General features: G+C 33.2%; 1 protein-coding gene across 1 annotated transcript in view; it reads left to right on the plus strand.

Moving 5' to 3' along the window:
- Positions 1–12,366, plus strand: part of ME1 (malic enzyme 1) — a 290,382-nt gene that overhangs the window by 40,903 nt on the left and 237,113 nt on the right. Inside the window, exon 2 of the mRNA XM_036766983.1 lies at positions 9,862–9,995. Coding sequence (XP_036622878.1) covers positions 9,862–9,995 — 134 coding nt within the window. The remainder of the gene's footprint in view (positions 1–9,861; positions 9,996–12,366) is intronic.

The raw sequence follows: 12,366 nt of genomic DNA on the forward strand, positions 1-12,366 counted from the left end.
TCTCTAGGTGGTATCATTAACTTCCATGCATTCTGTTGTCATCTCTATGCAGATGACAACCAAATCTACATATTCAGCCTTTTTCTGTCTCTTGCGTTCTAGTCCCAAATCTCTGGCTGCCTCTTAGATATCTCCAGCTGAAATTTTTTGTTTCATAGGCATCTCAAACTTCACATGTCTGGAATAGAATTGTCCCATTTCCTATAAATCTTTTCCTCCTTATGTTCCCTTTGTCTGTCAAAAGCACCTCCATTCTCCTAGTCACCCAGCTTTTCAGCCTACATGTCATCCTCTTTTTAATTTTTTGCTCTTATTCACCTTGAACTCAATCAGTTGCCAAGTCTTGCTGATTTTATTTCTGCAACATCATACTTCCCCCTTCTCTCAACTTATGGCACCGTTGACACCCTAGTCCAGGCCTTTATTTCCTCTTAACTAGACTGTTACGATTGCCTCCTATTTGATTTTCTTGAACTCAGTCTTTCCTCGCTTCAATCCATCCTTCACACAACTGCCAAATTGAGATTTCTGAAGTGCAGGTCTCACCTCATCACTTCAATGGTTTCCCTTTGCTTTTATGACAAAATATTCCTATTATGACAAAAAATTCTCTTTTTGGTATTTAAAGCCTTCAGTCTTGCTCCATCCTATTTTTACAATCTGAACAGTGCTCTAGTCTTAGCCCTGAGTCTGTTCTCCTTTTAAACTGGCCCACTTGTTGCACCATACATGGCTTCCCATGTCCTGCCTATATGTTTCCCCTGTCTGGAGTGCTGACCTGCCCCTTGAGCCTCGGCTTCCTTTAAAACTTGGCTCAAATGGTGCTTCCTTCAGGACACCTTTCTCTCAGTTTTTAATGAAATCTCCTCTTCACAAATCACTATATTTATTTTTGTTCCCTTTACAAATCACTATATATTTATTTTGTACTCCTAGTATAATGTAAGCCTCTTGAGGCAGTGATTATTTATTTTAACTTATATATTTGTATCCCCTGATCCCAGCATTGTGCCTAGAACAGTAAGCATTTCATCAATGCTTATGATTGGTTGAATACTTAAAATTCCTTCTATGTGATTCTGGGATACTGTCTCTTATACTGCATAGTCTGCTAGATGTCTTTTGGGCCATAAACATAAATAGCTGTAAGTGATGTATTGAGTTATAGCATATGACAAAACTGATGGAAAGCATAGTCCATAACAGGAATTCTTAGAGCAGAATGTACTGTCTCATAGGGCAGATAGAGGGAACGCCTATGTACTCAAGACTCTGTGAAACACGAAAGTTTCTTTGTAAAAAAATTATTCATTTATTTATTTTTATAAATATTTGTAATAATAGCTCTCCCTCTCACTGCCCCCCAACCCTTTCCACTGAACAATTAAAAAGCCTTCACATCACCAGTGCAGGATGCAGGAAAACAAATTTCTACATTGGCCATATTAAAAAATGTCTTGGGGTGGCTAGGTGGCGCAGTGAGTAGAGCACCAGCCCTGTAGTCAGGAGGACCTGAGTTCAAATCCAGACTCAGACACTTGACTGACTTGCTAGCGGTGTGACCTTGGGCAAGTCACTTAACCCCAATTGCCCTGCCTTTCCCCCTCCAAAAAAAAAGGGTGTCTTATTCTTTAAATCCATCATCACTTCTCTGCCAAGAGGTGGGTAGCATGCTTCATCTTCAGTCATTTGGAATCCTAGTTTTTCATTGCATTGATCAGAGTTCTAAAGTCTTTCAAAATTGTTTTTTCTTTATGTGAACTGTGCTCCTAGTTCTGATCACTTTACCAGTATTGACTTTTTAATGTATGTGCCATTTTATGTTGAATCATTTCTGTTCAACATTTCTGTCAAAATGCTCGTAAATTGCTGCAGTTTTCTTCAAGGCATTTAAAGGAAGGAGTGCAGAATGTAGGAATGTGTTTATTCCTCTTATACAGTAATGGTCTCAGAGGATATAAAATAATTATTAAGAATTACTTAGTTTGCCTTGGTCACATTTGGTGATCTTTTGATAATTGATGATTGATGTTTAGTGAAAAGGTAGTTCCAATCATCTGCCACCTGGGATTTTATTTTCACTTCTGCTTGAAAGTCTATCCATTTTCCTAAGAGGATATAGTGATTAATTATCACAATCTAGAAGAATGGGCGTTCTGTTTTCTGCCTTCAGCGGTGAAACAGCATATCTTCTGCTTTGTGGTCTCTAATTTAATACTTTGTTTTTAAGGAGGATTTTGAAGGAAGAGGAAGAAAAAACAGTTTGTTACCTGGAATATAAGCATGAATCACAGGTGGTTTGGAAATTTAATATTAGTGAAAGCTTTTTGTCTACTCTGCTATACTAGAGACTACTAACTAATTAGAGACTACTAACTACAACTAAATTGAAAGGTAAAACGCAAAGGTATACTGTGGGTATATTATCATCTGTAGGAAGCATCCTTACTTTTTTAAAACTCAGACTTGTGTTTTAAATCATTATATTTTTGTAGCTTCTCAGAAATTTTATGTGTTTTTAAGTGGGATTTTTAATTATAGTATATAAGACTATAAGCCCAGTTATACTGTTTTAAATTTGCACAAATTTTTAGGTCCAAACAAAAAAGTTGAATTGGCACTCCATTATATCTTGGAAAATTTAGTCAGCAGCTTATAGGAATTTTTCTAAGCTACTACACATCAAAGGGTATAAAAAGATTTCCACATGGCATCATCAGTCATTTACATGAAGTAAAATATTTAAAATCTGTTAGATGTAAAATTTTATTTCAGATTTAAAAAAACTTTATATTAAATGTTGTCTAACTTATAAGAACAAATGGCTATATTAAGTGTCATTATTGAAATACAAATGAAAGAACATATGTTAGTACTTTGGAGAAGAAAGCAATACTCCCAGACCATTAATATTTTGAGGATTATAGTCTGCAAATGGAAATATCTTGATAAAGTGTCTAGTTTACCATTTGTTCATAGACATTGATATTTATTTGAGACATTAACTGTAACTTAAGTTTTCTTCATTCATTTTCCATTTCCTTTGGAAGGAAAATCTATTTTATTTTTTTTCTCCCTTAAGCATACCAGACAGTTATATGCTATGCTAAAGAGCTGTTCCATGATAATAGATAAGAAATGATTATTGGCAAGTTTCTAAATATAACAGGCTAAAAATGTACCATAATCCCCTATCTTTGATTAAGGAAAATTCCTCACTATTTTAAAAAATAATTTAATGTGCTAATCAGAATTTTCTCAGTAGCAACATTTTGTGGCAGATTTCTTGATTTAAAAAAAAAAATCTAAGGTGATTTGATTGGTATGATGAACTCCATTTTGAGGAAACTCCCTGTACCAATGCAGATTGTCATCTGCTATGCAACTTATAGTCATAGAGAGTGAACTGGGGCACTGAGAAGATAACTGTTTTTTCTAAGGTCACACAAAGGCATTATGTCTCAGAGACAGGACTTGAACCCATGATGGAAGCTGGCTTTCTATCTATTATGTAACCCTACTTGAGATACAAGTGGTATTTCTTCAGTTATATATATATTAAAATTGTCTTAATTTTATAAGAACTCTAGTAGCCTCTTTTCATGTCTTAATATATCTATTTTAATTAATGGAAAGGGAATAGTTTCACCAGCTGATAGTCTCCAGGTTTATTCTAGGTTGTTGATTAAAATTTATATTTTTGCTTTGGGTGTCTAAGAATATAACATCATAGCCACAATTTAGATTTTCTGACATTCTAATACCATTCTTAAAAAGATTTGCTAAAAGTAAAAAATTAGATCACACTTTCACCAACTCAATGTTCTGTCCAAGCTAGCTTGGGCCACTGACTATATCCCTAAGAAGTCCCCTATTTTTCTGTTTTTCTCATGCTTGTCCATTCTTGGAATACCTTTTTCCCTAACCAGTCCATGCCATTGGAAATTCTACCTATCCTTTACTAGTCAGCTAGACCAAACTCTCTATTAAGCCTTCTTTAATTCTTAACCCACAGCTGAAAGTTACCTTCCTTTTATCTGAATTCTCCTAACCACTTTATACCTCTTATGACGTGTTATATTGTATTTGGTATTTTACCTATTTGCATATATGTTCTATTTCTGACAGTAGATTCTTAACTTTTTGGTGTCAGGAACCAAATTTTGTTTACTTTTGTATGTCTTCAATGCCTTATACCCAAGAGCCACTAAAACATTTATTTGAATGTAATTGAATTTCCTTCTGAGGACAAGAAAGGAAGAAATTCAGATTAGCCAAGAAAAACTTGGTTATTCTAAGGAATATGAAACACAGAAAACTGTTAGAAAAAGAAATGATTCTTTACATTTAGATCATTTTTCCCCAATCTATTTTTATTTATTTCATTAAATATCTCTCAATTACATGTAAAAAAAAGTGAGCATTCATTTTTAAAATTTTGAGTTCTAAATTCTCTTCTCCCCTCCTCCTTGAGAAGGCAAGCAATTTGATATAGATTATACATGTGAAGCCATGCAAAACATATTTCCATATTAGCCATGTTGCAAAAGAAAACACAGACAACTCCCCCATGAGAATAAGTAAGAATAATAATAAGAAAAAAGTATGCTTCAATCTGCACTCAGACTCTTATCATACTTTCTCTGGAAGTAGATAGCATTTTTCATCATAAGCTGCCAGAGTGGTAGGGAAGACCAAGACATAAAATAAAATAACACTCTGAAACAGCTAAAAGCAAAGCCTCAAAGAAGAATGCTAATTGGATTCTAGCCCGACAACAGATCTAATTAGAAGAGGTAATTGGAGAAACTACATTTTGTCAAAAAGTATCATAGACAATGAAGTAGTATTTAAAAGATCTACATCAAGTTTCTCTGACATGTGCTGACAAACATATGCCGAGTGTGGAACTGAGTCAAATTAATAAAATTAAATTGATAAATAATAAATTAATAATAGAATAATAAAGATAATAAATTAATACATAATAAAAAATAAAATTAAAATTAAAAACCATTTCCCAGTTGTTAAATGGTCAAAGGATTTGAACAGGCAGTTTTCCGAAGAAGAAATTAAAGCTGTCTGTAGTTACATGAAAAAAATGCTCTAAATCATTATACATAATTCAGTATGCATAATGTAAATTCAGAGCACTCAGAGGTACCACCTCATGCCTGTTAGAAATGAGAAAGACTTGAGGGGATAAGGGGAAAACAGGTACACAGACGAATTGTTGGTGCACTTTGAAACTATGCCCAAAGGGCTATAAAACTGTGATATCCTTTGACCCAATAATATCACTACTAGGTCTGTATCCCTAATATTTTGATAATTCTGTAGTTATTTTAAATGGAATTTCTCTGTATCTATTCCCGCAAGGTTTTGTTAGCGATCAACAGAAGCTGGTGATTTATGAGGGTTGATTTTTTATCCTTCAATTTTGCAGAAATTGTTACTCTTTCAGTTAAATTATAGTTGATTCTCCAGTGTTTCTTAAGTAAATCACCATATTATCTGCAAAAAGTCATAAATTTTGTTTTCTCTTTGTCTGTGCTTATTCTATCAGTTCCTTTTTCTTGTCTTCTCATTATAGCTAGCATTTCTAGCACTGTATCATCAAATAGTGATGGTTAAAATTGACATCTTTATTATCTCCTGCGCTTATTGGAGAGGCCTCTCTAGTTTGTCACCACTAAATATAACATTGGCTTTTGTTTTTGTCAAAAATTTTTTCTTCATCTGTTGATATTGTTAAATATTTTTGTTGTTGTTATTAATGTGGTCAATTATGTTTACAGTTTTCCTAATATTGAACTAATCTTGTATTCTTAGTGTACATCTGACTTGGTCATAGTATATAACCTTTGCGAAATACTGGCGTAGTTTCTTTCATACCATTGTATCTAAAAGTTTTGTATCAGTATTCAGTAGAGATATTGGTTTGTGGTATTCTTTCTCAGCTTTGTCTCTTCCTCATTTAGGTATCTAAACAATATTTGTATCATAAAAGGAATTTGGTAGGATCCTTTCTTTTCCTATTTTTAAAATAGTATTAGAATTAATTTTTCTTTAAAAGTTTGAATTTGCGCACAAATCCATTTGGTCCCTGAATATTTTCAGATCTTATTTTGTCTTGTCATGTTTATCAGGGCATTTTGTGTTTTGTAAATATCCATTTCATTTAGTTGGTCAATTTTATTGGCATACAATTGGGCAAAATCTTAGAATTTACTTATTTCTTTTATTCTTATAGTCATATAATTTGACTTTATCTTTTTCTAAAAAATCAAAATAGCTAATTGTTTAATTATTTTATTGTTTTCTTCAAAAATACCTTTTACTTTTACTTATTTTTTTTTGGCTTCCAATTTTGTTAATCTCTTCTTTGGTCTTCTTGATTTTTAATAGCACTTTAATTTTTTTGTAATTTTTTATTTTTTTACTTGCACCCCCAGTTTGTTGACAGGTACTTTCTATCCTTTGTTGATGAAAATATTTAGAGATATATACTTTCCACTAACGACTGCTTTAACTTCATCTCAGATTTTTTTTCATGTTGTTATTTTGTTGTCATTTTTAATGAAATTGCCTATTATTACTGTAATTTTTTTCTTTGATCTATCCATTGTTTAGGATGAAGTTATTTAGTTTCCAGTTAATATGTAATTGCTTCTTTAGCAGCCGTTTGTTGATTATAATTTTGTTGCATTGTGGTCTGTAAAAGATTGGTTTAAAATTTCTGCTTTTCAACATTTGTTTGTGAGGATTCTGTGTTAGTTTTTGTAAAGGTGCTCTGCACGGTGCAGAGCATGCATATTCCTTTCTATTCCTATTTAATAATCGCTAGAAGTCTGTTATGTTATATCTAACTTTTCTGTAATTCTATGCAGGTCCTTAATGTTGTTAGATTTATCAGTGTCTGAAAGGGACACATTGTGACCTTCCCCCTTTTACACCTTCCTCCCATTTATATTTTTCTATAACTTAGTTAACTTAAGTATAACATTGCTAGGTCATTTGGTAATCTATGTTTAGTATTGTCATTGAGTTATTGTCTATGGTACCTTTTTGTAAAATATAATTTTACCATTTACCTCTTTTAATTAACCCTATATTTGGTGTCACCTTGTCTGAGAGCATGATTACTACCCCTGCTTTTTTTTTAATTTCACCTGACGCATAATAATTTGTGCTCCAGCCTCTTTTTTTTTTAATTTGTGTGACTCTTTATTTTTTACCTGTATTTCTTATAAACAACATATTGTTGGATTCTGTGTTATAATCTGTTTGGCTATTCTTTTCTTTTTTATGCATGAGTTTCTCCCAGTCCCATTTATAATTATGACAATTAATTATGTGTTTTTATATGTCTAATTCTTATGATTTTCCTTCCTTGTTTCCTGTCCCTTTTTTTATGAAGAAAAAAGGTGATGGGCAAGAAGGAGTGTGCTCAGCACCCATACTCTAGATTTTTAATATGATCTACTTCTGCCACTCTGCCTTTCTTCTCATTCCATCATCCAGACTCCAATCACAAATTCTTATTTTTTCTTTCCTTTTAAACCTCTTCATGATCCACCATCTGTGGTTAGATTTTATTCTGATTAGGACTAATCCTTACCTTAACCTGCCTTTCCTCTTTTTCCTTCTTTCCCCTCTTCCTTTTTCCTTCTATTTTATTGTTGAATGAAGTGTATTTTTGGCATGCGACTTTGTGTGTTTGACCTTCGTTTGACCAGTTCAAATGAAAGTAAAGTTCAAGTGTCCCTCCCCTTCAGTCTTTTCTTTCTATTTTTTTTGTATAGTCTTATATTTTTGCATTCCAATTATGTGAATAATTCTCCCTTCTTCTTGGCTTTTCTCACTCCTAATGTATTACTTTTCCCTTCCCTTCTCTTTTTCTTTTTAAGACCATCAGAACAGCAAAACCACTCTCTTGGTCTCTGTCTTATTAGATTCCCTCTAAAACCCCTGATGATATTAGGGTTTGAGGGGACACATGTCATCTCCTAATATTAAAATGTAAACAGTTCTTCTTAGTCCCTTATAATTGTTTGCTCTTATTTACCTTTTTATATTTCTCTTGATTCTTGTGGTTGTATTTCATATTTTCTTGTCAGTTCTGGTTTTTTTAATAGGAATACTTGAAATGCTCTATTTCTGTAAAGGCTCATTTTTCTCTTGTAGTATTTTGCTCAGTTTCGCAAGGTTCGTTCTTCCTGGTTGTAAGCCATATCTTTTTCCTTTTGGAATATAGTATTCCAAGATCTTCTCTCTTTTTGAACACTAGATGCCAAATCTTGTGTGGTCCTAATTGTGGCTCGTCAGTACTCAAACTTTTTTCTTTCTGGATGCTTGCAATATATGTTTTTTCCTTGGTTCAGAAGCTCTGGATTTGGGCTGTGATTTTCTGAAAACTATCATATTATTTTGCTTTGTTTTGTTTTCCAGGAGAAGACCTGTATATTCTTTTCTTTTTTCTTTTCTTTTATGTTCTCTTCTGGTTCTAAGAAATCTGGACAATTTTCTTTCATGATTTCATGAAAGGTGTCTCAGCTCTTTTTGTGTGGGGGGGCGGGGCGAATAATGGTTTTCATGTAGTCTAATGATTCTTAATTTATTTTTCCTTGCCTGTTTTCAATGTCACTTATTTTTTTTTCTTATGAGACACTTTCCATTTTCTCCTATTTTTTCAATATTTGGCTTTAAAAAATATTACTTATATCATGGAGTCGTCAATTTCTCTTTAGTCCATTCTAATTTTCAAGGAGTCTGTTGCTTGGGTAATATTAGGTCTTGTACCAAAATACTAAATTTCTTTCCAGTCTTTTCCTTAGCTCTCATTTTTTTTTCCAATTATTTCCTCTAATACTCTTGATTCCTTTCAAATTCTTTTCTCTAGCACTCTCATTTAGTTTATAAAGTAATTTAAAACTCTTTTTTAAACTCTTCATTCTTTCAGGAATTCTAGTTGAACTTGTACTAAAGCTTTGAGGCCTTGATTATAGATGTTTTGGAAAAATTTTTTTTTCTTGGTTTGTGTCTTGATCATTTCTGTCCCTATATTATCTTCTGTGGTGGGATTTTAAAAAATTGTTCATTCTTCTAGCCTTACTTGCTGATTTTGGTCTTAATTCTGTGAAAGAATATAATATTCAGTGTAGCTTGACTATGTCTAATGTTACATCTTTCACATACCCAATAATCATTTCCTAAGGGTCACAATGGATAAAGTGCTATACCCTGGGGGGAAAACAAAGATAATTCAGACACAGCTTTCCTTTCATAGATTTTATATTTTAGATCAAGGATGTAACACATACATTTAAAATACTATATAATAAATATTTTGTAACCAATGGTAGATAAAGTATACTCAGAGCAAAGGTGAGATAAAAGCACATTGTACCATTTATCTGGGAAAAGAAAAGATTATTTCCATCTGTGGGAATCAATGGGAGCTTCATGCAAGATTTTGCACTGGAACCTGAAGGATGAGTAGAACTTCAAAACACAAGGTTGGGAGGTGGGAAAGTACTAATGTGTCCAGTAAGCAGTTTAGTACCATTGGAACGTAATGATTTCTCCTTATATTTGTATAGTGCTGCATATTTTTCAAAACGGTTTCATTTCTGTTTCTTATATGTTTTATCTTTATATAACTCCACAAGATAGATATGGCCTGAAGCTGTGGCTTAGTGAGTTTGTTGAACACTTGTAGTCATACATTATCTCTTAATGTGACATTCTTTGAAGTAAAGCATTCTGGCTTTCATAGTTAAAAATCAAGGCACTATTTCTTTTGTTTTTAATGTCCTTTGTGCTTTTTCTGGGATTCATGTTATATTTATTTATTCTTAGGGGATGGCTTTCACTTTGGAAGAGAGACAACAGTTGAATATACATGGATTACTGCCACCTTGTTTTCTTAGTCAAGACATGCAGGTCTTTAGAGTTGTTAAGAATTTCGAACGGCTGAACTCCGACTTTGACAGGTAAATCACTTTTAAAGATATTTATTATGTGTTTAATAGCATTTGCCTGATTTTCTGTGGTTTTTGATGGGCAAGTTCAGAGATGAAAAACTAAAATCCCTTCATCTATAATTCTTTTGATTAATGTACTTTGGTACTTAAGTGGCTTTGTGATTTCATTAATATGAATAATTCTTCCAGTGGTACAGATAGTAACGTATACACACATTCACCCTTAGTAACTCTTGTCCGTGTTGTCCCATAAAAATCCTTCACAGAGGGTTTAGCCAGTGTGTCTATATCTGTCTGTAACTAGTGTTTATATAGCACTTTTATGTTTACAAAGCACCTTACGTTAGTTTATCTTATTTGATTCTCATATCCTTGTCAGGTACATGCTATTATTATCCTCATTTTACAAGTGAGGAAATTGAGACTGAGATTGAGTGACTGGACCAGGGTTACATAGTTAATAAATGCCTGAGGACGGAGTTGAACTCAGGTCTTTCCCCGATTCTACATCAAGCATTCTATACTGCTATAGTATCACTTAGATGCTGTCCATGTGTTGGATATTATGTAGGTACTAATGGAGCAGCACATGGGCTGTTATCTCTCGTATTGCTACATAGCTAGTCCACAACATTCTCCAGCAATATATTAATTTAAAGAGATCTGTCATGCTGCTTCTTACTTTGAAGTCATCATTGGGAATATGCTGTAGTGTATTTGTGCCTACAGTACTTGTCTCTACGTTGTCCTTTTGGTAATGCACAATTTTGATTCTTTGGAGATATGATTTGTGTCCTTATAGGATCCTTAGAATAATATTGGTATGAAAAAGATGAGAAGATTGTGCCTCACGCATTGGGAAGGTCTCTGCAGAGTCATATTTTGGAGTATTTGCATTTGGGGCAAATTCACCTGGTAGAGGGCAACGCTATGTTCATGCATAAGACAGTCCAATGGTAGATGTGGAGTTAAGTTTATCCTCCAGAGAATTCAGCCCTCATATATCCACAGGGGCCCTAGAAAACAGGCGAGATAGTGGTGGGACCTTTGAGATAATCTCCCCGAGGTGGTTGCATTTTGTAGTGGTAAATTCCAAAAAAGGAACATGGGGAGGGATGTTGGTTGCCAAGGGGAGGAAGTATACCCTTAAATGTTAGCATCCTGGAACCAAAGCCTATTTGCTCTATGTTGATTAAGGCACTGCCATCCCATGTTTATGCCTCCCTAATTGAAATATGGAAATTAAAAGTTATTCAGAGAGGGCATTCAAATTAATAAGTTGATAGGAGAATCAAGATCTAGGTTGAGAAAAATACTTTAAGAACTTTGATTTTAAAAGGTGTTTATCTCATTAAACGATTTTCAGCCATTTTCATTGATCTTTTTTCATTTTCATCTCCACCTTTTGTCTGCCTTTTATGTTACCTGCTGTTCTGTTGTTTCTGCCATGGCACCACAATTTCTTTTACCATTTTAGATTTTTTTCTTTATGTTTTAATTGGATTTTAATTTTTTTTTACTAAGTTATACATTTTCATAGTTTACTCTCCTCATGTTTAGGGTTTCCTGTGCTCTTAGCTACTTTTGGACTGACCATAAGTAATAGGGAGAGGTCCTGTGGCAGGCAATTTATTCTCTTCATCTTTTCTTTGACAATACAGAACTTTAAAAAAATATATTTTGAAAGACAGTCCTGAAATTGATAGTGATGCTATTTTAGGTAGGTTGTCCTCTATTTTCTAATTTTGAACATGCAAGTCAAAATTACATAGAATTACTTGTACATCATGAAATAGAATTGGCCTTTAAGGCAGGAAAAAACTTTAGTCTCATTTCTGATAGGGCAGGATTAACTGAACTTTATTAACCTTTACATATTCTTTTGCTTTTTCTCTCTTTTAAAGTGGACACTGACTTTTAAACATTGTTAGTTATTTTACTTTTAGATTTGAAATCCTTTGTGATTTATAGTAATAAAACTTGAGATGGTGGCTTAAAAACAGAATAATTAGTAGTGTTGGAATTCATTCTTATGACTAAATTAATACATTTTCTGTTTTGTGAGTAAAATTTTTAAGCTTTCTTGGAAAATGAGAGTAAAAATCTTCTGTTTAAGCTTATCTTTGTTTCTTATTATAATTTAGTATCAACCTTTAATCAACAAACATTTATTATGTCCCTACTATGTCAGGCAGCATGCCAGGCCCTGGAAATGAAAAGGAAAAACAAAACATTTTCTGCCTTCAAGGAGCTTACACTCTATAGGCAGAAACAGTATGAATATATGTAAATGAAAGCATAATATTAAAGACCAATGAAAAGGAAGTTTTGAGAGGAGTGATGGATCACCGATGAAGGGATCAGGAAAGGCCTCAGGGAG

This window comes from Trichosurus vulpecula, chromosome 7 (assembly GCF_011100635.1).
Source record: "Trichosurus vulpecula isolate mTriVul1 chromosome 7, mTriVul1.pri, whole genome shotgun sequence".
In the NCBI taxonomy this organism is placed as follows: Eukaryota; Metazoa; Chordata; class Mammalia; order Diprotodontia; family Phalangeridae; genus Trichosurus; species Trichosurus vulpecula.